This window comes from Rhea pennata, chromosome 5 (assembly GCF_028389875.1).
Source record: "Rhea pennata isolate bPtePen1 chromosome 5, bPtePen1.pri, whole genome shotgun sequence".
Lineage (NCBI taxonomy): Eukaryota > Metazoa > Chordata > Aves > Rheiformes > Rheidae > Rhea > Rhea pennata.
The window spans coordinates 30,938,088-30,963,904 of NC_084667.1; the positions used below are offsets into that span (position 1 = coordinate 30,938,088).

Below are 25,817 nucleotides of genomic sequence, written 5' to 3' on the forward strand. Positions count from 1 at the left end.
CCTTGCTTTAGAAAGGCAGGTTATTTATTCCATTTACTCTGAATGTGGAACAAGATAAATTATATAACCTTTACTGACATTTGTCTAGAATCACTAGAATTGTACTAAACTAAAAATCAATTTAGGTTATTGATTTTGTTCTTTAAAACTGTGACTTTTCATACTTTCAAAGCATAGTCAGTGGGGCAATATTGAAACACCCAGTGGGCAACATCTTCCAAGAAAAAGCAGTGTGTTTTGTGTATGTGACCTACATCTTTTTCCCTGTCTTCATCTTTTTTGCAGGGGAGAGGATGTTTGTTTTTTCATGATCAGCTCTTGTGGCTATTGACTGTTGCAGATAAATGGGAGGCAAAGAGTCGCCTGTTGGTAAGGAGTTCTGTATTAACGCTGCAGGTCAGAATTTTGGCTTTGGAAGGCCAGTGTCTAATCTGGGAAAAGTTACAACCTAAACATATGTAAGAATCAGCAATAATTAATTAAGTTTTACCAAATCCATGCGGCTAGTACCAAGAAAACATAGCTGGTTTGGAAATGTTTTATCAAATATTGTCTTCAGTTGGTGGCATGTTTCATATCCTTTGACCCATAAAATCTGCATTCCTTGTGCCATTTTTCCAATTGTACAGCTCTTCAGAGATTACTAGAATATATCTTTATTACTTAAGTGACTCAAGTAACATGTATGCTTGTAATAGTATTGTAATGTGTAGGCGTAACATTACTGGACTTTTAACAGCAGAAGTAAATTGTATAGCCCTTGGAAAGAGGTTGCCTTTTTCCACTGGTGTAGCAGGGATTCTTTTTCTGTTTATTTTCTTGTCCTGTCCAGTGTCAATCACCCACCTTTCATTACCCATCTGCTCCAGTAAAATAATTCAAGAATAAACCTTCATACTTGTGAGAAGAGAAAAACAATGCATTTCTGGATGTAACAGTCGCTTTCTTTTTGTGTGATGATGCAGCACTAGCATAGTGCTGTCTATTATTGGGTAGATTGAGGTAAGGTGGTAAAAGGCCTCTCAGTAGCACTCTCTTTTAAATAGACTGTTCTTTTATGTATGCATGTATGTTTGTAACTGCTTATGTGACAAGCTGAATTATTATTTCATAAAGCTGCTTTTAGAATTGCTTTTCCTTATGACTGACTATTTTAGACTAGTATTAAATCCAGATTGCCTGAGTAATGACTCAATGTTTGGATTTCCAGTGCACTTCAAATAGGCTGTAGTTACTTTTATGTAAATATTATTGTATAATTGTATTATACATCTGCAAATGGAGATTCTGTTTTCAATGGGCTGAAGATTGTGAAAGGATAGAGAATATCTTCCTATGTATAATGGGAAGATGTCTTGGCCTATCATGCAATACAACTCCTGAATATCCTCTTTATCAGCTTCCCCTTTAAATGTTACTGAACCAGATGATCTGAGAGTAACGAAATGGAAGTCAAGACAACAGAAATCTTCTGTTGAAGGTGCTTTCAAGTTGAGTTGGTTGGATCTTAAACATTGCAGATATCTTACATTGCAACTCAGAAGGGGCAAAAAATATTTCTATGCTATTACAGCACCTGAGAATTTCCTCTGGAGTTCTGCGTTTCCTGTGGTAATGAGCCAGACTGTGGCAGCTGTGGCATGTGGTATTCAGCTGTGGTTCTCAGATCTTCTTTAACCTCTTTGTGAAGGAAATTGAATCCTGACTATCTTTTTTAAAATTCAATTGCAGTTGAATTTGGTTTTGGAATAACAAATTCATTTTTCTCCAACTGAGATTCAACTCTAGAAATACTGAGGGTATCTGAACATAATGCTGAATCTGCAGCTTTACTCTTTTATTGGAAGAGGAAAGGGGGGAAGGAAATCAGAAAGAAATTGAGGCGAAAGTGATTGCTAGTCCCTTCCAAAGTCTTGGAACAAGTCGTCGTCTTTTCTGTTGTTATTGTTCTGTAAATGTCAAGTTTTGAAAACATCAGGAATGTTATAAAACTGAGCTTTCAGGTTGGTTATGTCTCCAGGCACACTGCTGAAGATGTGAGTGTATTCCAGAAACTATGCTACTAGTACTGGTATTTTTTCCCCAGGATTTATTTTTGCTAAATCTTTTTAGATGTGTTAGCTTTTTGATAGACTTCCTACTGATACATCCCTAGAGCTAAGCAAAGGATAAATCTTATATATCAGTTCCTCACCGAGAAAGAAACAGATAACTCATCTGCCCTGAGAAGGGCTCTACTGCTGGGATCCTACGGCTTCTGTGTGGCTCCTGGTCTTGTTCATTGCCTGGGAGTGGAAGGCAGGACAAATGAGAATGGATGTGTTGTCCACAGAAACACTGCTCGCTTCCTTAGCTGAAATTATCCAGCAACTTGTAGAGGGTGGGTCATGATCAGAACTACCTGGCAGGTGACTGCATCACATTCTTTATAGGAAGTGCAACTTGAAATCAATCAAATTGTAGCAATAGGCAGTAGTTTGTCAGTCAAAGCAAAGAGGACCCTATCTTTGCCTGTCTTCCTGTTTAGATATCTTCCCACATGAGTTTGGGAAAGACTAATGTTTTTGTGAGCTCTCCCCAGCACAGGGAAATGACTAATTTTGTAGGCAACAAATCTTTTCTATCTGATCTAGGAAAAAGTGTATCATATTTTTTTTGTTACAGATCTTTGGCTTTTGTGCCATAAAGCAAGCAGAACCATAGTTTCAAATATCAGCAGCATTTGATTTGAATTTGATCTCTTCTTATATTGAAATACAGCTTTTATGGGCCTAAAAAATTGACAGACATTTTCATTAGCCATTACTATTTTCAGGGGAGATTTGCCCACCAACTAGCTGTCTCACTGGAAATAACCTAACCTAACCTATGTAAAGAATAACATGTGACTGTGATATCTCAGGAAGAGGGGCAGAAATTGGATTATAATTGAGACTTCTTGCTTCAGAGGGAATATGACTGTCATCCTTGTTTACTGTCGCACATAAGTTTTATGTATGCATTGCCTTCAGCTGTTGGATTGGCACAGGGTGCCTCCACTGATGTCCTGCCCATTGCTGTCCCTTTTATATTTGCAAAGGGGGAGTTGGTATTCCTTTCGGTAGGCTTTGCTTTGGTCCTCATTCTACTTTAGGTGTGCACAGGAGGGCTTAGAAATGTTAAAGCCATCATTTTCTCTGAATTAGATCATTTTTTAGCTGCCTGCTATGGCAAATTTGAAATGTTTCTTGTTATTGTAAACAAAAAGACCATTAGTCAATGGTGGTTGTTATAAGGTTACTGCTAAATGGGCTTTAGTGTGGCTGAGGTGACAGTTAATTAATAGCCTTGAAGTATGAAAGAATATCGGGTAGTCTGAAGCACGAGAAATAACTACTGGGATGTACAAGTAATGGTTCAGTGCCTAATGCATATCGGTGGAGTTCTCATGGTGCCCTTCATACTGGCTTGACTTGGTCTTTTCCTTTTGTCAAGTATTTTCAGTTGTTGGTAAATGTAAAACTAGATATAAAGGTATTTCAGTGACACAGCTTTGGTTTTCTCAGTGTTTGATAAGTATCTGTAGTTATCATCTTACTAGTTCAAGTAAGTGTACTTCAGTTTAAACTCAGTGTATGGGGAAGATAATACTACTTTTTGAATGCTGCATCTGGTCAGATGTAGGATATTGATATATGGTAGAAGATTGAAAAAGATACTGATACTATCTTTCTGTAGAGATAGAAGCAGAAGAAAATTTGCTGCAGTAGAGTGAGAGCATTCATATTCTGGTTGCAGAATATTGAATAATTTTTTTAAACCTCAAGTTACTCAAGAGCTTTAGTTCAGTAATGGACATAAAAGGGAAAATTGCTGGTTGATAACAAGTGGGAGAAACAAGAATTGAAGGATTAAACGATGGTTAGAGGACATTTTTGTTTGGTAACATCAATTCCCCACTTTTTTCAGGTTTGCATTACTTCCCTGTTAGCCATCATTCTCATTAAACCAAAGTGTGAAGAAATATGTAGAGAATGTTACAGATTGTATATGGATTGATGTTGACAGATTTTGCTGTTTTAGAAAGCAAAAAAAATTGACTTGTTTAACTTCCCTTTAGCACTCGCATTTGCAAAGTGCTAGGTGAATCTCATGCTTTGCACTGTTTTTTTCAGTACAGCCTATCATTTCAAAGGTGAAACAACAGTTTATTAGAGATGTAACGGACTGGGTAATGATGGCTTCATTGACATCACAGAAATTGAACGTCCGATTTTGCAAACCACATGATACGATTCTTAATTCTAAGCATATTTTGAAACCATTCTAATTCAGCCAAAATACTTTCTCTTTCGTGACTTCTTCTAAAAAGATATCTGACTAGAGCAGGGAAGGAAAAGACATCAAAACAATGTGATGTATCTCCCTCTATATGGTGAAACATGTAGATTACCAACAATTAGGCAACACCAGTGCTTTAGGGCTCAGATCCTACAATGACACATCAGCAGTAACAGTACAGAGAACAAAAGCATTACTTTTAAGCATTCCAGTTATGCTGAAAGGCTCTCATTGGGTCAGTGTCCTTGGTAGACTCCACTGCCTCATGTCCCACCTGCTGAGCCCCCTCTGTAAGGCAGCTTGCTAGGCCTAGTGATCCTCTAGAGATGTTTCCACCATAAGGTCATCTGGTAACAGCAATATACAGGCTGATTAGGGGTCATCTTTGTCTGCTTACCTCTTTTTGCTGTAGATAGTCCTATGTCTGCCTACCTTTGTCTGCTTTTATCCAAAATGCTGGTGTCCAAATTAGCCCATATTAGATGCGAAGTCCTGGGATTATTTTTAGCTGTTTGAAGCTCAGAGTTCTGTCCTGGCTTCCATCCTGGGACTGCTTCCCTAAAATAACTTGTTTCTAGATTCTCTATTTGTTCTTGCATCTCTGCAAAAATAAAATAAACAGCTGTTCATCGTGGTCAAACACTGCTCTTAAACAGAGGGATCAAAGGGAAGATCTGTCTTTTTTGGTCTGAAGATGCCACACTGAACATATTAAGTAACTCAGTTTTAGCAGGTTCATGTTGAATGAACACAGGAGCTAGTCTAATCATCTGCTTTAGCTTGGGCATATGGATGATAAGTGATGTAGCACAAGGGCAGCACAAGAAAGAAACTTAGCTTTAAACAGGTGGAGTATGACCCATTTTCCTCTCTTGTTCTGTGTAGAATTCTGCTGCTGATTCCTGTTTATACAAGATTATCCATTTCAGTACTGTTGGCTGTAATGACACCTGGGTTTGTTGGTGGCTGGAACTAATGTTCAAACTAATTTATAACCATATATTTCAAGGTCTGCCGCCTGCTTACTCTTCCATGCCATTAGATTGAGGTTAGTCCCACAGGTATCGAGGAGGTTGACATTCTCTGTGTCTGCAGTATCCAGGGGCGATGCAGTTTGAGGGCTGGGAGTTGCTCTACATTATGCCTCTACTCAGCTGTGTGAGGGTGTACAGCTTGGCACAGTAGCAAATGTCACTACTGAGTTTTGATTTAGTATTGGGGTGGGGGGTGAAGGGGAGAAAAACTTAAATTTTACTTTTGCTTTAATTATAATCTTTAAATTAGTAAGAATGTAAAGTTTCCCAAGCTATGATTTTTAGAAGAACTGTAATCATTTTAAGAAAACAGAGCCTTGGAACATTATAATGTTGAATGTAGAATAAACTGGTGTTTGAAGTATTGTACATCTGGACATACCAAATATGGAGTTTAATTTCCTCATTGGTTTTGGATCTTACCTCCCTATCCCACCGCCTATATTCATCCCTGCTATATTTTTTCCCTTTTGTGCCTACAATTGCATACATTATTAGAACTGGCAAGATGAACATCTCCAGATGCATCCTACAGGAATCCAGCCAATACTGACTCTATTCCTATATTAGACTGCATGCCAAGTCAGTGAAGCCTAGTTGTCAAAATCCATTCCCTTTCTACAGTGCTTCTAAACCCAACTTCTCACATAACGTTTTGACTCGAGATCACTGATAACCTCAAGAATTGAATTAAGGTATCTTTTAGTATGTTAAGCCATTCTAGTTAAAAATAGTATTTGTACTGTCTATAAAACTTGTCTTATGTTTTTCTGTCAGATGAAACAACTTGAGAGATTTATAATCTGTCACATCATACTTTTCACTGTTCTTTAACTTTCCCTGAATGTTGATGTCCTTTGAATGCAAGAAAATAAGTCACTAATTTTATTAAAGATTATATATTTAATACTGTGATTTATTGCGACAAGATCTCTCCTCTTCCTTTTGGGGAAGAGAGTACTCATTTTACTTACTGTTTTACAGGTATCAAGCAAGAGCACATCAACGTTGCTCCTTCTACAGAATCTTTTCCTAACTGGAGATCTATACTATCACCAACACGGCCTTTTACAGAAACTAAGACTTCCTCAGTAGCTGACATTTCTGTTGGAAAGACTTTAGAGAATGCAAACTTGCTTCAGATGATCAGAACAACACTGACTGGCACACGTGCCAGAACTATGGATCAAACTAATCTTTCACCCACTCTTTATCAAGGCAGTGGAAATAGTGCATCACAGGAACCTGCTGAAGTTTCAGCTGATTCACCTCTGAGGTCATCATCTCAAGATGCAGATGAACCAGCTGCTGTATCAGGTTTGCCTCAACTCGGTATGTTTGCCACATTGTCCACTACACCATCAATGACACATTCAAGTACAGCTGTGCCATTTCAGCTAATACCATTAGAAATACCTTCCATTTCAAAAGAAAGCACATCAGGATCAGACATTCTTGCAGCTGTTCCACCATCATCATTCTCTTCATTGATAATCCAGTCACCTCATACCATTAACTTTCCTAAATCAGCTCTGCTGCCCATCAAAGTGCCTTTGTCCACCGATCCTGAAAGTTCTTTCAGCATAGATTCAACCAACTCCCAGGTTGGTGAAAGCAGAAATAGTCCTCTGAGCCTTGTCATTGTAGTAAATTCCAGTGTGGTGAATTGCACATTATCTAGAAAGAGTCCCAAGTCTTTTGCAGGTAACATGTCTTTTAATCTCTTTGAATCAACAACAATGCCTTTCACAAAAATAATGGAAAAAGAGTCTCCTTCAGAAAGGACCTCTTTGTTATCTGTATGCTCAGATACTCCTGTGTCAGTAGAGTTGTATCAGTCTTCCATTCCAGAAGTGCATCATGGTTTCCAGATGAAAGTATGTACAACGTATCTTCTACTGGAGGAAAACCCAATAATTGCCCATTTAAGGCACTGTTGACTGACAGAATAAGTGATACCACTCCTTCTCTGTCATCACCAGTTTTTCAGAATAAAACAGAGATTCCTACATCATTCTTCCATCCTGTGAGTACTGCACATAAAATACCAAAAATGAGTTATCCTCAGCCTTCCATAGCAGTGACTAATTGCACTACAAGCTGTACCAGAGCAACATTCCTGTCATCAGCTTCTGAAAGCCCAGTTAAGGTCTCCAGCTCAACAGAGAGCACACCTACTCTTTTGTGGCCAGTATCCTTTATTCCAGATGCAGATAACACTGACAGCACAGTACTACAAGAACTAGCGTTTAGAAGTGAAACAGATTTTCTTCTTAGGAATACAACACACTCCTGTTCAACAAGCACTGTATCTGCCTTGCAAACTGAGACAAATCAAAGTTTTACTACGGCGACAGACATGAGCAATATAAGTACAACAGCAGCTGATGAGGATACTTCGCCAGTCCCTTTGGTAGCTATTTCCTTGCATCATTCAGTGTTGACTATGAATCGGACTTTTGAAAAAGACCTCACTGATGGAGCTTATGAAGCAAAGGATGTGCTATTGCCAGCTGCTTCTGGACATGCTCTCCCAACTTCTGATGTCTCTCCAGTGATGAGAACAGCTCAAAAATCTTTCACGAGAGGGATAACAGCAAATGTATCCACCAAAATTAATGCTAATAGCATTCTCCCTTATGACTGTCTCCAAAGTTTCTCAAGATATCCAAGCCAGTAAACTCACAAAAGGGTCAAGAATAATAGGCAGTGTTTTGGAAGCAGAAATGACTAGCCCCAATCTAGCTGCAGTGTTGTTAATTACTTCCACTGGAAGCCTTTCAAAACCTGAACTTGCTCTCACAAATACCACTGATACTAATATCTCTATGACTGCACATCTTCCGCCTGATAATGCAGGAAGTCCAGACATAACTGAAAATGAGGAAAGCAGTATGAGAGAACCTACTGTTGTAACTCCACATACAGAACATTCACCTCAGTCAGCTTTAAATCAGTCTAATTTTACCTCTGGTCATACTTCACATTCAATTAATACAAAGTACTTAACCTCTATTATGCCTTCATAATGGTGTACGTTGCCACCATCTGTTTCCATGACAAAAATGATAGATTGCCACCGCTCAGGTTTTTCTCATATTTCAAGTGGTGTCTCTGAAAGGAATTTAGAACCTAGAAACTCTTGTGAAGTCGCAGCTTCAGCATCTAACTGAACCAGTGCATCATTACTGTCTTCAGCTAGTGTTAATATTCCTTCAGTAAAAACTTCAATCAAAATGCTAATAAGGGAAGTTCTTCCAAGTACTTCTCCATTAGAAGCTGAGTACTGTACATTATATTCAAAAGTTTCAGGTCTGCAAAATAAAACAAATATAAATAAGCAACCATTTTTCTCTGTTCCTTCAGCAAACTATACAGCTGCAACATCTAGTCAAAATGTTTCAAATTTAGCTTTCACTGGAATGAAGTGTAATAGTTTCCCAGAATTTGGTATACATGCATTTGCATTGAAAACATCTCCCGTTCATTTTTCATCCCGTGCTAGTACAATGATGATACCCGCCGCCCTGCAAAAAATCATGGAAATACAACTGAAAACTTTAGTAATTTCTTCATTGTTGGTAACATTAATGTCAGTACAGAGTATAACACCACTCCATCTACAGGTGCCTCCTCTTAATGTTACAGGTGTTAATGATACAATGCTAGAAAACTCACTTTGCTGACAAAAACCTTGAACGCAACACCAGCTCTGGCTTTTGAGTTCACTGGCAACCTGACTTTTTCAGCCAATAATGAAGTCAGTTTGGATGAGAGCTTACTGAGAACAAAGTCTCCTTTTCTAGTAACTAGGCTTTCTTCTAGCTTGACTCACATACATGGTTTTATTACAGAAGAAATCAGTTCTGGAAATTTGACAGAATTTGCAGATAACCATTTAGAGTCACTTGGTTATTTGATTACGGTTGATAAAAATCCAGCTACATTTAGTATGGAGGAGCAGCACACCAATGTTACAAGACATAGTCTAGTTCCCATTAATACATCTAACAAAGCTACCAAGGGCATCCCATTGCAAACACCTATCACCAGTGCTTTACAGTCTGTCATCATAACTTCTGTCCATGCATCACCAACACATCTAACTTCTACTTCTTTGTCAACAACCAACTTTACCCATTCTGTCATTACAGTGTTATCTGGAGTGTCTTCTGGTGCAATACCTACAGTAGAAACTTCAGAAGCAAAACAAATAACAAGAAAATCATCTCCAACTTCACTAGTGCCAACTTCTTCCTTCTTTTCTCTAGGCACTGAAAACACACCTTTGCCATCTGTGATGGCTTTAAGCACACCAATACTGTCGCTGACAAAATATAACACCACCACAAAATTGACATCAATTCTAAGCTCAGTAGGAGCACACACAGATTTTCCTTTTGCAACAAAAAACACAACTGTATCACCCGTGGAGATGACAGCTATACTTGCACCTCCTAAAAGTAGCACAGTCACAGCTTCCACACTTACATCCACAGTACATGCACCAAGGCAGATAAAAACAACCATAGCTGACACCCAGAAATTCCCAAACTCAGAAATCACCAAAACGTCAACCCCCTATCCGCTGACAATTACAGCAGCTTTGACATCTATTACAGCATCAGCGAAAACAACTAGGCTTCCCCCTACTCCACTGGAAAGCACTTCTGCTCTTCCTGAAACAGCAGCAGCACCTTTGGCGAGTGTGACAGCAGCTCCTCTTCTGGAATGCCACCTCTCCAGGAACCAGATGCTTAAAACAGGTATGGCTGCCCACTGAAGGTGCTGAATGGACCTTGCTTTTGTATGAGGGACAAGTGGTGAGGAATCAGAAACACACTGGAGCATCAGATAACATGGATGATTAGTCTAGGGGCAAGGCTGTGGCAATAATGAAGTATGCAGATAAAGACAAGGTTACAATGCAGGGGTGCTGCATTAGCTTTACTTGTAGCCTAGGCTTTACCATGAGCATGTCAAATGATGTAATGAGCTTGCATGCTCTGAAGCTCAATAATCACTACAGGAATTTAACAGAACCACATATGGAGATACAACAACGTGTAATTTGATACAGTAATAAATGTGTCACTGAGATAAGCTGTATGATAACCTGCCTCATGCTTCTGACCTGTTTACATATGCATATCTAATTCTATGATTAAAGATTTATTTAAAATAATGTTTAGTATTTAAAATTGTGCATTTCAAAATTGGGAAGATTTTGATCTTTCTAGCTGAGCAATACTACTTGCTCTGGCTTGTAACTATGATCTCTCGCAGATAGCTTTTCCTTAATTTTAGGAGCCCTAAACGGGAGGGATCTTGAGAGATTTCTTCACCCCTTGTATCTAAGGAGTCCTTATGGTAGCACAGTGCATAACCAGAAAGTGTGTGTCTCAGAGGTCTCGACAAAGCAAAGAGCTAAATTAAAGGGTTTTTGAACCTGCCTGAAAATGAATGAGATTGCGGACAATGAAATAAACAGGTTTTGGACCTAATGTGCTTTTCGTGGCTTAGAAATATCATCAGCAGGAACATAATGAACACAACTATTTTGAAAGATAAAAGGCTAGGTCAAAAGCTAAGCATCTAGCTTGTATGCAGTATATAGTTGAAAATACTTCAGTGTAGATACAAAACTCATTCTGCAATTATCTAGGTTAAGGGCCTAGAAGGAATGGAGGTCCAGGAGAGCCGGCTAGTATTCGAACATCACTTCCTCCAAAGCTCAAGGTGCATCCCTGTGAGTAAGAAGTGCAGCAAAAGGGACAGGAGACCTGCACGGGTGAGCAAGGAGCTCTTGGCCAAATTCAGACAGAAGAAGAAAGTACACAGAATGTGGAAGAGGGGACAGGCTACTTGGGAGAATTATAGGAATGCAGTCAGTATGTAGAGATGCTGCGAGGAAGGCTAAGGCCTGGTTGGAATTGAGTCTGTCAAGGGATGTTAAGGACAATCGGAAGGGCTTCTTCAAAAACAGCAGCAGCAAGAGGAAGACTAGGGAAAATGTGGGCCCGCTCCTGAATGGGGTGGGGGCCCTGGTGACAAGGAATACAGAGAAGGCAGAATTACTGAATGCCTTCTTTGCTTCAGTCTTCACTGCTAAGGGCAGCCCTCAGGAATCCTGCAGCCTGGACATGAGAGAGAGAGTCTGGAGAAAGGAAGACTTTCCTTTGGTTGAGGAGGAAAGGATTAGAGACCTTCTGGGCAGGCGAGACATCCACAAATCCATGGGCCCGGATGGGGTGCACCCACGGGTACTGAGGGAGCTGGCGGATGTTGTTGCCAGGCCGTTCTCCTGGCAACATCTTTGAAAAGTCATGCAGAACTGGAGAGGTGCCTGAGGACTGGAAGGAAGCCAGTGTCACTCCAGTCTTCAAAAAGGGCAAGAAGGAGGACCCAGGCAACTATAGGCCGGTCAGCCTCACCTCCATCCCTGGAGAGGGGATGGAACAGCTCATCTTGGATGTCATCTCCAGACATATGGAGGAAAAGGTGGTGATCAGGAGTAGTCAGCATGGATTCACCAAGGGGAAATCCTACTTAACCAATCTGATAGCCCTCTAGGATGGAAAGACTGGCTGGGTAGATGAGGGGAGAGCAGTGGACATTGTGTACCTTGACTTCAGCAAGGCTTTTGACACTGTCTCCCATAACATCCTCACAGGCAAGCTCAGGAAGTGTGAGTTAGAGGAGTGCACAGTGAGGTGGATTGAGAACTGGCTGAAAGGCAGAGCTCAGAGGATCGTCATCAGTGGCGTGGAGTCGAGTTGGAGGCCTGTGGCTAGTGGCATCCCCCAGGGGTCAGTACTGGGTCCCATCCTGTTCAAATTCTTCATCAATGACCTGGAGGAGGGGACAGAGTGCCTCCTCAGCAAGTTTGCTGATGATACCAAGCTGGGGGGAGTGGCTGACACACCTGAGGGCTGTGCTGTCATTCAGAGAGACCTGGCCAGGCTGGGGAGCTAGGTGGAGAGGAACCTCATAAGCGGATTATAGTTTTTCACTGGAACAGTAAAGTTAACAAACAAAGTTTACACATACTTCTGAATTGAAGTTAATTTTAAAGGTGGAATAACACATTTCCACCTTTATGGTAGAAATAAATAAAGGTTTTCCACCTGGCTGTGGACATGTGAAGTACTATTTCTTTATGTAGGCCTGCCTTTATAGCAGCAGCTCAATCATCTGGGAATGCTGTACTAGTCTATCTGCAATCAAATGACATTGTACCTCATTCAGAAAGGCAGCATGGCACCGACTTACTCTTATTACAAAACAAACTGCAATTGTTAGACCTTGCTCTGGAAACAAAGGGCCGTTGTCTTCAGAAGAACAGTGAACTCTGGGCTGCTGCTCAGCCCCTGTCGTTGTTACTCTCATAGCAGCTGCTGGAAATCATAGCTTCTTCCTGATCTCTGCTGAACTAGCCCAATCAAAATAAAACAATAGAAGAAAGCAGACAGTATGTTAATGTTTTAAATTGGCATGTAACTTTTTGTTGTTACCCAGTTCTGCTTCTGAATACAAGAAGGTTACTGATCAGCAATTCCTTCAAGGAGAGTGTGACAGAAGGATTGAACCAAATGTTGAGACAAGCCTTCAACCAAAATGCCAGCGCTCAGGTAAGCATGCTTGGTTTGCCTATGTGATCACGCTGAAACAGCTCTCACACCAAGAGAAAATAATAAACTTTTATATTAAGAATCAGTGGCCTTGGTGCAGGTGGCAGCAGCATTATTATGAGCTGCAGGCTTAGATATACTTGTTTCCACGTGGGCTGTCCTTCTTCCTTTCACTGGGCAGCAGCTGGTTTCAGTGTCCCTCCTATCTGTATTTACACCTTATTCCATCGCACTGCTGCAAACCATAAACAAATGAAAATACATGTTGCCTCTAAGCCCTATGAAACTAAGCAATTTGGCTTTGTCAAGTAGCAGGTATTTTTGGAGAGAGGTAGATACTAAAAGGACTGTGGTTGACTAGCTGCAGTGATGGCTGCAGTGATGCAGGTCTCTGAGCTCCCCTCCTGGCTGCTTTCTCATTGTACGTAGTGCAGCGGTAGTTCCAGGCTAGGACTATTGCAGTTGCACTTAGGAAAAAGCCCTGACACACACAGGGCTTTGTTCTTGGTTTTGGGTCTGGGAGCATGACAACAAAATGGAACTACAACTGAAGGAGAGCACAGCCAGAAGAGTATGGGAGTTACTGGAGGGGAGAAAGGTGAAGTGGAAGGCAGAGTCTGAATGTTAGTAGATAACACAGTGACCCTCAGTGGCAAACAACAGCAGGGCATTCACACCTCCCAGACATATGGGTTCTCATGTCTAAATGCTTGTCACAGGGGATGCATAGCAGTTGGCAGCCTGGTTTTGGCTAGTGCTGCATTTGCCAACTTGCGCTCCGTAGGTTGCCCTATGTCTTTTGTAATTTTGTATCTCACTTTGGATTCAGAATGCCCTCTTGGAGGGAAGAGCACTGTGCTTTTCTTATAGAGGAGGGTCCAACTCTGTCTGGACTCTAAAAATTTTAGGACCATTCTAAGGCTTTTGTTGTCTTATTTGAAAAAATAGAAGGCGAAATGCAACTTTATTTTTGGTATGCTTTGAGAAACGACTGCTAACAGCAGTTTCCTCATTCTCCTGCAGTTCAGGAATGACTGGTTAAAAAAGTAAGCCAAGTGTTTCTGTGCTTAGCCTGGGTGAAGTGCAAGAACAGGCCTTGTAAATGGGATGTCACTGCTGTCAATCCATTCTTTGATTTGAAAACACAGTACCTGACAAGTTTAATTCCACAGGATGAAAATCCTGAGCAGAGAGAAAGCATGATTTGTTGAAAATAATTGAGAGACGTGTTCATCACTTTCCACTTAAATTACATGAAACTGTGCAATGCTGAGTGCAAGACTAGACCAAAATAGATTTCTAGCACAATGTTTTGTGTAAAGTAAGCTTCTGGTGATGGTAAGCAGGGGCTGATACAGAGAACTAGATTATCATAGGAGAAGTACTCATGAAGTAAGGGCAAATGTGATTTTACTCAAAATAGAGGGTATGAGGTTCACTTTTGTCCCCATGCTCTGTGACTGCAGTTTTAGATGATGTTAGCCAATTTGGGAATTGTAAATTCCTGAGAGTCTCAGAAGCTGCAATACAAACTGTCAAGTTTGTTCTGTTATTTGACAGAGCAGTGGAACAGGTTGCCCAGAGAGGTTGTGGAGTCTCCTTCTCTGGAGATATTCAAAGCCTGGCTGGATGCAACCTTGTCTAACGTGCTCTGGGTGATCCTGCTTGAGTAGGAAGGTTGGACTAGATGATCTCCAGAGGTCGCTTCCACCCTTACTGATTCTATGATTCTGTGATTTTCCTCATTGTGTAAATCTGAGAGAGGTTGCCTTTTTTTAGCAAACGAACCCAGCTCAAACTTAGTGCAGAGGACAAGTTATAAGGCTTGAATTTCTTGGAAACTGTAGATTTTTGAGGTAAAAAATCAAGTTTCTGTTTTAGCTCACAGTGTGTTCGTTCTTGTGGTCTGTGATACAGGCAGTAGCTTAGCTATTAGAGAGAGTATAGGATAAATAGGATGTAACGGTCTCTTGAGGTTGAAGAATCAAATACTGGAAAATTTTACCCTTCCAAAAATATGTCAAACTTGCAAAGATAGATATATGCACAAATTCAGTGAACTTAAGATTTGAAATAGATGATAGATGTTCTCTGGATTCTCTGTGTTTTTAGATTCAAAAGTAAAATGTCCTTATATATGAATGAGGCCCCAGCCTAAACTAGAGTCATGTGAGCTGTGGTAACAATACTGTAGTGCTTTAAATGGGAGCACATATTGCATGGGTTAGGACTAAAAGTCCCCAAGCAGTTCTACTAATACTATGTCTGATATAATACTTGCTGTTCAGGTTTACAGATCACACAAAGTCCTGCAAGGGATTCATATCCAGATGATAATTCTGGTTGAATAATAGTTAAATTGCAAACTAAAGATTTTTTTCCCCTGTGTGTTTTAGATTGAAATCCTGGAACAATCAAATAACATAACAATTGGTTACTATGTTACACGGGAAAGGCTGGTTTTCATGCCAGCTGCGGTAATTGAAAGGCTTATTGCTTATGGTATTAGCAATGCCACGGCAGACATAAAGCAGCATGTACCAAACCTTCAGTATGTTGCTGTCCTGGCCTTGCCATGGAATCCCCTACCTGCATACCACTTCCAGCTGAAAACAGGTAAGCAATAGCCTGCCTGCTTGTGAGAACAGTTGCGTATTTTGTTAACAGGTCAGGCCATAAATGTTACGAGACTTCTCCTTCTCTTTGTCCTGTTTCCTCACCCTCTTGCTCCCTAGTGTAAGAGAACAGCAGCAGGCAACAAGACAAGGCCTGTCATAGTTTCATGTGCCTGATCCCAGTAGAAGTGGGACTGCATTAAGTCCCTGTCATTTGGTGGACACTTCACCTCTGTTGGCACTATCGTGAAATGAAACGTCGTTACGTTAAGGATGAGTCAATCCAACGTGCTTAAATAATTTTTTAAACTAATGATTTGATTTCATTTGATCAAAATGAACTTTGCTCTACAGGTTATGTAGTAACCTGTGCATTTCTTTTGAGGAGGATCAGATGAGAAGCATGACTACATGATATAAATATATTGGTCTGGCTAGACCTATTTGATTTGATTTGAGTTTTAACCATCTAAACCTGGATTGTTTAATTTCTCTGTATCACTTTAGTGTATATCAGTTGAAGAGCAGTAGAAGAATGTAAGCTACAAGAAGGCAGAATAGTGTTCTGTGCGGGAAGCTTTCCCTGGATATGGTAAAAAGGAGAGCTTCAGCCCTAAAATTGGTCTCTAATAGGATAGGGGAAGTGTTACAATTCCAAATGATTGGCTCAGCCCTGTAAAACAACATATTCAATTGTAAAGAGATTTCTTATGTGTGCTGTCATGTATTTATGTACTCATACATATTACAGTTACCAAGTTAAGCATACTTTTTCTAGCACAAACAGAGTGAGAATCAATATTATGATTATGTCTTATAAGAAGCAATGACTTGCAAAATTTAAGAGTAAAACTACTGTTTTAGAATAGCTTTCACTTACTGCCTGTCTTTGAGTAAGTATATGTACAGTGAACTGTGAACTGGTCTTATCGTCTTATGTATCGTAATAGAAACAATCTCTTGTTTCTATCAGGTCTAATAATACAATCCAGTCTTTGAATTTTATCTTAATTAAGGGTAGTTTACAATAGTGCTTAAATGTCATCTTATGTGGCATTATTTTCACCTGCTTAATTTGTAAATTGATCGTTTTCCTGTCAGACATTGCAAGCTATGTGACTAAGAATATTTTGTCTAAACACAAATACTTTTTTCCTTTTCTAGAGCTGCAGTTTGTGGGTCAAACCGACAATATACAGTCATGCAAATTTGTTCAGACCATGGAGCAACGATTACAGAAAGCATTTCAGGATGCTGAAAGAAAGGTCTTAAATACCAGCAGCAACTTAACAGTTCAGGTATAATGCTGCTCGCTTTGCCAGTGCTTGTTGTAAAATGCTCTGGGTTATTCTTAGCTGTGTGTATGCTTGTATTTCAACATAATGTCTTTGATAGCCACTATGGAAATAAGTTTATACTGTCATCTGAAATAGGATAGTTTTATGTATTGCAGGAAATCTTATAAATGCATAATTTATAGAAAATTGGTTTTTTTCTGAATATGAATTTTACTGTCTGCACAATCTTATCCTTTTGAGAAATATATTTACATTATTTGAGTGAAATTCAAATGAAAATGAAGTGTAAGATATTCCTTCAAATGTATCTTTTTACTGAAGTGCTATTTTAACAAATCAGTTGCTTTTAGTAAGACTATTCATCTATGAAGGTAGTGATATGCATAACTATATTGAAGATCTATACTAGTAGAATATATTTCTTTTTTTGTGCAGTCCAATTCCATACTTGCAAATTCCAACTCAGTACTGACAGGTTGATTTTTGCAAAACTTTGTATGTGCAGTAGGCCAGCACTCTTATACTCTGTGCCATACTTCAGGAACAAAAAAAAAGTCTCCTGTGGGTGATATTTTATGATATATACTTGACTTTTGATAAAATTCTGTATATGGACTTACGATTCTGCAGGCATCTAGACAATTTTGTAAAGATCCCTAAAAGAAGGCAGTAGTTGTGTGAGAGGGAGGTCCTGAAAGCAAACGATAAGCTAGGAGGTAACAGGCTAAAGAGCCTTCGTGGTAACGTATTCTGAAATGATCCCAGTACCACACAAAGGACTAAGTCAGTGCAACAGGAAATAGTACGAGGGTCTTAGTTGCGTTGTGAGCTGAGGAAAAGTTTTGGAACAGATGGGATCCTATTCAGAAAAGATGTGGTAGAACTAGAGGAGGTACAGAGAAGGGCAGCAAGTTGGATAAAAGGCATGAAACTACTTCCATACACAGTGAAATAAAACAGGCTCTGGTTCTTCAGCCTTGAAAAGGGCTGCTGAATGAAGCATGAATGGTATAGTGAATAGAGAATGATCATTTGCTATTTCCATAAGATTTAAACAAAAAGAAGAACCTTTTTGTGCAATGGATAACAACATCTTGAAGATATTTAGATGTAATTGGAGAGGAAGTATAAAAATTACAAAGAACAATTGGCCAAACATATAGAATAAAAATCCATCAATGCTTTTTAAACAAAAACATATGATTTATGGCTCAGAATGTTCCTCAGCTGTAAGCTAGGAGCTTTCAGTGCAGAAAGCAGCCATCTCTTGCCTGTTTCTGTGCTCTTTTCCAAGCATCTGCTCCTGGCCATTTGTAAGTGGATATCTGCAGACAGACTTTTGGTCTGACCTATTGCTGTAGTTCTAAAGTTTTTATTATGTCATATTGTATGTTTTTGACCCAAATCATACAAATGAGGTAATTAAATAGTATACGTGAATGCTGAATGCTGTCAGGCTTACCTAAAGTGCCAATAACAGGAAAAAAAAATGTCCCCGGGAATGAGATTTCTGAGAAAACATATTTTCCAGTTCCTGCCCCATTTTTCCTCCTCCCTGCCTCACCCCATTAAACTAGCATTTGAGGATCTGATCCAGCGCTCAGTAAATATAATTGGTCATTAAATGTAGTGCTCATTGGCTCTCCAAAGAGACTAGTATAGACCTGAGGGGAGGAGAGCAGGTAGAAATTTGGTGTTAGGAAAGAAAGAGGAAATGCCTTTTCTTCTTATGGAAAAAGAAAAAAATCTAGATAACAACACTGGGAAGGCAGCAAAGGGAGCGAGACATACAGGCCTAATTTGTCTGTATCAGAAATGTTAAGCTTTTTTTCAGAGAATCATCCTGTTGCTCATCTTATAGTTCCTTTCAAGAAATGGGGAAAAAAAACTTCTTTAGCCAAACTGTGCCTTTTTGGCCTGCTGCTATTCTCCAATAATTCTTCATGTGCTAAGCAAGGAATTAAACTATCACAGACTATTTTACACAAGAACATTGAAAGAGCTGTGTCTAGTGAAATAGATTCCTGGATTGTTCAAGAAGATTTCCTGGTTTGTTGTTTGCATTTTTTTTTTACTAACCTGAAACACAGCTATGCATTATTCTGCTTCTGTTTCAGATTTTGAATACCTCCAATGTCTCCCAAGCTGTCACTCTGTTTTATGTAGTCAGCAATCAAAGTACAACTCTAAATGGCACCATTTCCAGCAACCTTCTTAATCAGCTGTCAGCTGAACTAGTGGGATTCTATCTAACCTACCCTCCTCTCACCATTGCAGAATGTAAGTATGTACTTCTTTTTAAGATTAGCCAGCCCCATGCATTTGATTTGCAAGCACCATAAGCTTCCTCATGAAACTCACAGATTGTACTTTTTTGCTGACTTTACTTTACTTTGTTGTTAAACAAAACAAAACAAACAAAAAAAGCCCTGCTTTTTTTTTGCTCAGTCTACTTCAGTCTCTAGAAGTTGGCAGATAATTAAGAAACAACACATGTGTGCTCTCAATTATAAACTGTGGCAGATTCCAAACAGATTAAAATTTTTGTTTTATTTAAAACAAAAACCAGAATCTCCCCAATTCTCCATTTCAGAGAAACTTACTGCATCACATAAAGTTCATCTTCAGCACAGCCTTTAACGGTGAAAGAATTAGACCCCGGTACTTGTTTCAGTGGGAGGACTTGGTAGCATGCTTTGGATGCTAGCACATTTGGATAGTGAGTGAGCTCTGTTTACAGATCTCCTTTTAAAAAGTTAGTGATTAAGTGTTTGCTGAACTTCATACTCTGCTTAGAATGTTATCTAAGCACAAGTGCTAGTAATTCACTTGCATTTTGATTATTGTGAGGAGTCAGACTGGCTACTGTGAGCTAGAGAAAGTTGTGCATCTGGGCAGCCTGTATGGCATATATGCGCTTTGACTCTCTTTGTATGCTAATTTCTCTAAATGAGTAAATAAACAGGACATTTGATTATGGGGATTTCTGTTTAATCTGCTTGTTAAATTCAGAATGTGAAATTAAGCTCACTGTAGAGACAAGTTATCCATTCAGTGGAAGAGATCCATGTTCGCTGAAAGTGGAAGGAGACAAAAAGACGTAATGGATACATTAGTGCCTGATAATGGACTTCAGTTAAGTAAGGGCAGGTTTCAGCTGATTTTGCTGTGAGTAAATCTTCATGAGATACTTGTTAAATTTAAAATACTATGTTCAAATACATCTCATTAAGCTTCTAATGGCCTTCAAATTCACTGATAAGGCTGAAACAGTGACAAACTAATTTTTAATTTCACAAGTATTGAAATATTAAGTAAAGAATATAAAGCTAAGTATGCCTTTATGATCAGAATACTAAATTAAGTGGATTTGTAGCTCTAAGTAAAATCATTAAAGTGCTTGTTTATTTTCTGGTTGTAAGAGACTGTTGAAAAGTGAGCACTAGGGAAAATATGTTACCTTTTTGACTAGTCTGCCTTACAAACAGACCAACAGCAGAATAATTATCTTGTGCCATATTTGATCAGTTAGTTGTACTATGAATACTCTGTCTATTAGTAAGTGATCACTTTCCAGTGCGAGTGGGTCAGGAATCCCAGTTAACTCTGGTGATTATGCAAATTCTCATAAAAATAGAAGCATATACAACCAAATGACTGTAGTTGAAACTGTCAAGTGATGAATTATGACACTGCATTAGGCTGTTTTTGAATCCGATTTTCTATCAAAGGACAAGATAGACATCTTTGGGTTAGCTTGCATTTTTATCAGCTCTTTGCATAGGCAAAGGGAGGTGGAGGAAGGTTGTTGACAAATGTTTTTTACAGGGACCTAGAAAGGGTTATAGACCATTCATTATGCGACTCTCCTTTTTGTGACTGACACACAAGCATGTCAGAGGACGGCCCTGTGTGTAGGGCTTGTCTTCACATGCTGTCTAAGAGTCCAAGCAGAAAGCTCTGGTGTGTTTTGATTATAGCTCTGCTCTGTTCAATATTTTGGCCTCTGAAGCAGGCCTGTTGCGACAGAAAAGGTTTATGGTGCTTTTCACAAAAGCTGTATAGGAACGTACTTGCTAGTCAGGAGTTGTGCAAGTTATTTGTCACATAGTCTCATGTGGTGTTGCAGTTCTTTGCTGTTCCCAGCACATGATTAACTGACACGATAGAGTCTTCAGCTAGTGCTCCTTTAACAAGTAATGGCTTATATTTCATGTTGAAGTCCTTGGTTATATTCCTAGCACAGCAGGTATACAGCAGACTTAATGTGTGCGTAGTATTTATGGCTTCAGATCGATAGTTTGTGTTGTGAAAATGTTTACTTAGAAAAGTGTTTGATGCTTATTCATGTGGCAGTGCAGTGGCTTTAGTTTTTCAAACAGATATTGATGTCATTTTCAGAATACATTATTTCCCAGTAGACTCTTACAGCTCTTTCAAAATCTTTACAGTCCATCATAGAAATGCACAGCTAAAAATGTACAATGAAATTCCTTCTCAAAAGCATTTACTCTGCATAATCTGATGTTTTACATTGTTTACTGTTTCAGGTCACTTTGGAATTTTAAAAACATAAGATGGCTAAATATAAGTGCATCAACATGAAAAGCATGGATATTTTCTGAATTAAGTTCCAAGCATTAATGTTCTCCATATTGTGTAATTCTGTTGAAAAAAGTGCTGATCTATATAATGAACTAACACCATACTGAATTTTACAGCCTAATGCACTTTTGAGATGAAAAAGTTAACAAAACCCATCAAAATTAGCAAACATAAGTTTCTCACAGATGTTAGTACATATGGTAGTGATACCTTAAATGATGCAGTAGAATGTCATGCTTTCAATATATATGTGCTACACTTTAAGACAGTTTTCACAGTTTTGTTAATCTCACTTATAATTCATATAATAAATCTAATTCCAAAAACGTACATATATGTATATATTAATGTATTTTTGTATGCATATGTGTGTGTCTGTGTGTGTATGTATGTATACATATGTGTGCATATGTAAACACACACACAACTGTATGGATTCTCATTTTACTTATATTCTATAGATTATTATATGTGCATTTCTATGTTAGTTTTTTCAGAAGCCAGTAGAAGGTGTTCCTATTCCCTCTGTTGCCCAGCACTCTGAGATGGATGTGAAATGTCCTTGGTTAGAAACATAACATGACACTTTCTGGTAGATCAGGGTGATGAACCTTCTGCGGATAAATTAAAATGTGGAAATGCCCTCTGTGAGTGGTGGAATCTGATCCTTGTTTATTACCTTGGGATCAAATTGTGGCCTGGCTTAAGTAAAGATTAAGTCATAGAATCATCATAGAATGTTGTCACGTTTTCCATAAATGTTTACTCAAAGGGAGAAAACAGCAGACATATAAAACATATATACAGATATATTACATATGACCTTTAGCCATGGGCAATCTTTGGCTTTGCCCCAATGTTCTAGCCTATATTTTTGCAACAGAGGATACATGTTCTACTTTGTACAGCGCTCCTACTGTTTACACTTGATTTCTGCTCTCTCAGACAAAAGAGAAATTGTGATCCTGACATCATATTATGCCTCTGTATTTCCTTCTAGGTTGAGAAATAATGTGCTATCCCCTGTACAGTGTTCACAGAAAAGCCATAGTTCAATTTTATTTATCAGTGTTTGTTCGACCCAATAATTTGGGCACACGTAATGTATAGGGTGCTGGAATATTATGAAATAACTTCAACTTTTATTTTAAAGCTCTGGAGTATCCAAACCTTGATGTCTCAGAGTCAACTAGAGACTACTGGGTGATTACAGGTATCTTTTAATCTCTATCCCTCTTCTATGCACTTGAGAGAATAATTGTTAGTGATCAATTCTATAAACATGTTTGTACAGTAATTTTACACACAAATAAATGCCTGCCTACTGAACACTTCTGCTGGGTTCCAACTGGACTAAGTATTTAAGGTTACTCTTGGACATAACTGTGATTTATTGTCCTGGACAGAAGTGTTTCCTGAGTCTAGCACTTACCTCAGAATTCATGCCACTTTGGGCTTAAGCACTTATGAGAGCAACATTATCTTTTCAGAGTTTTAAAACAAAAATGAGCTCCTTCCAACTTTTTCTAGGACTTGGATTTAAATCTGAAATCCAAAGAGGATTGTAGATATAACACAGGAAGACAAGTGATCTGTTGAACGCAGTAAAGTTTGTTACGATTCACTGGCTGGGTCCGGGAATTTCTGCATCTTTCACCTGAAGTACTAAACACATAACTTCATGGAAAAGAAGACAGAGAGAATGCTAATAGATTTCAGAATACTTTTTTGGCAAGATCATTTTGCTGGTATCACATTCCTATTCACAATCATTTTGACTTTAGAAGTGGTAAGCAGGCAAATTCAAGACCCCTTTCCCAATCTTTGTATCCATAGAGATCAAGGTCTCTCTAATCAACGTGTCTACATCTGGAATTGTTTATGCCCAGGAATGCAAAAGAAAAGGAGCCTGACATGAAATACATCAAAATTTTTAGTGTATTTCCAGTATCTAATGTGATTTGATACCTGTTATATCTATTTATATTTTTGAGATTAAAAATACATGTATGTGGAGATTATCATCCTCTGAAGGAAATGGTAAGGTTTCTTCCCATTTGCATCCCACCAACCTGATACTACATTTCTTGCCTATGTACACTCACTGTAATGGAGTATTGTTGATGTTACCATGGACATTTTTTTCAAAAGAAATCAATATACTCCCAAAAGAATTTTTAAGTAATATCAAAAAAATCACACATTTGTATGAATTAAATTAGCATGCCATCTCACTTATTTTTACTTTATTTAAATTCCATGTCTTTGATTTTCTATTCATTCACACTTGGGAAATGTCTATTCACAAATGTTTTTTATCAGTGTTCAGTGCTCTCAAACATAGAATATTTTATTTCAGACAGACCTCTACAAAATTCTACCTTCAGATTTCCAAACTGCTGGATGAAAAACTTCTATTTAACAGAGTCACCTAACTATTCTTTTGATAAGCATAAAAACAGACAGCTCTCAAACTGGTTTTCACTTGAGGGCTTACTTTTATTTTACATTGAAGATCATAGATTAGGTCCTTCTCAAAGCCATTTTGGTAAATAGAGGACCAAGAATATTGGAGTATTTTATTCTTTGAGTGTAGAAACATCATTCACAGATCATCTGAGAACAGTGCAGCAAGCTAAACACAAGCACATTATACCCCCATAGGAATTACTGGGGGGATGAAACAGTATCCAGTTATAATATATGTACTAAGCTACTTAGTACATCAGTGTCACAATAGCCCTGAAAACCATGTGTTACTTAGTCTGTCTGTGTAAGATGTGCTGATATGTTATTTTCTCAATTCCCACAGTTATACAAGGGGTAGATATTACATTACTGGGACTGAACAATCAGAGCTTCGCAAGATTAATGGAGCAGCGTTTGGCCCCACTCTTTATGATGTCCCATCAACAAGGAAGAAGATTTAAACGTGCCACTACTGTGGGCAGCTACACTGTGCAGGTGGTCAATAGGACATAGATTGCATCTAGATAAGTTTTGAAAAAGGCTTTGTTTGCATATGTACTGCCTGAATTTGTATGAAAATGTTTATCTGGATTGAGATTTCCTGTCCTTTTTCATAAATACCAAAGCAGTGAGCGCAATACGCATGTCATTGCTAATGAATTTCTTTTTCTAGAATCAGCCATGTTTCTATGTGCTTCATCTTTTGTTCTCATTAGTTAATCAGTGTTAATAAATATTTTCTCTTGGTTTAGTATGAAGATTGATACAATCAAGGTACTTAAGTGTAAATAGTCTCATATTCAACATAACTGTATGTTCTGGTTTTTGTTCTTAGAACTCTTCTTCTGCTGTAGAGGTAACTCACTAGAAGCTAGAACTCCAGAACTTTTTTACTTTTTTTTTTTTTTTTTTTTACTTTTTATTGAATCTAATATGACAGAGTCTTTATACAGTGTTAGTCTTCAGGTCTCATGGCCACAGATCACACTCTGAAATAGGATTTTGAGCCCTGAGTGGTTCATTAAATGCCTTTCTCTTTCTCCTATTTAGCAATATCTCAAAGTCTTTTGAAAGAATCTTACTTTTTTTTCTCTCTAATTTAGTCAGCTGTTTCTAGTTGTGGCAGTTCAAACTGGATCTGTTTCCAGAAACTGCTTGTCAGGTTACTGCTGTTTTCCTTCAGTTTCATGTTGTTTTTCAAGACTTACTTATTTTGAGATATAAAAACAAATTATTATTCTTCTAAAATGCCCCCAATTCTGTGCATTCTCAAGCTGAAAGAATTTTAAAATGAAGGTACACATTTTTATTTGCTGAAAATATGAACTTTTGTAAGATTTTCCATGAAAACAGGACATATTTTATTCCATGACATAATGGAGGAAAATGACAAAATTCCTTTTTCCCCTCTCATCATTAGAAGTGTTTGATACTTAACTCTATCGTCAAAAAAAGATAGAGGTGCACTTCAAAAATTCCACTGATGTTCTACAGAATAAAATCGAAAGAGCATCATTCTTTTTATTAATAGCCTAGCTTGCAAGTAATGAGTATAGAAATAAAATGTGAGGGGGATTTTTCAACTGCAATATGCCAGTAAACTGTATTTCTCCACATAAGGACAGATTTTTAAAGATCCTCCCTTTACAGAAGACTGCAATGTCCAAACATTTGATCCTTTCCTCCTTTGTGCACTGCATGCTTTTCCTAATATAGGGTTTTACATTGGGATTATGTTTAAAGATTTTTATGAAGGCAGTCAGTGCTTGCTAATCTGCATAGGCTGTAAAGAGGAGAAGCCCTGATCCTATGAGAGTATCTGCATGGAGCTTATGCTATATAGGA

General features: G+C 38.5%; 1 protein-coding gene across 1 annotated transcript in view; it reads left to right on the forward strand.

Annotated features, from left to right (window-relative positions):
• KIAA1549L (KIAA1549 like) overlaps positions 1-25,817 on the forward strand; it is a 124,640-nt gene that overhangs the window by 47,898 nt on the left and 50,925 nt on the right. The window contains exons 3-10 of the mRNA XM_062576310.1: positions 6,339-6,686; positions 9,509-10,120; positions 12,873-12,985; positions 15,382-15,601; positions 16,765-16,898; positions 19,016-19,178; positions 22,657-22,716; positions 24,316-24,467. Coding sequence (XP_062432294.1) covers positions 6,339-6,686; positions 9,509-10,120; positions 12,873-12,985; positions 15,382-15,601; positions 16,765-16,898; positions 19,016-19,178; positions 22,657-22,716; positions 24,316-24,467 — 1,802 coding nt within the window. The remainder of the gene's footprint in view (positions 1-6,338; positions 6,687-9,508; positions 10,121-12,872; positions 12,986-15,381; positions 15,602-16,764; positions 16,899-19,015; positions 19,179-22,656; positions 22,717-24,315; positions 24,468-25,817) is intronic.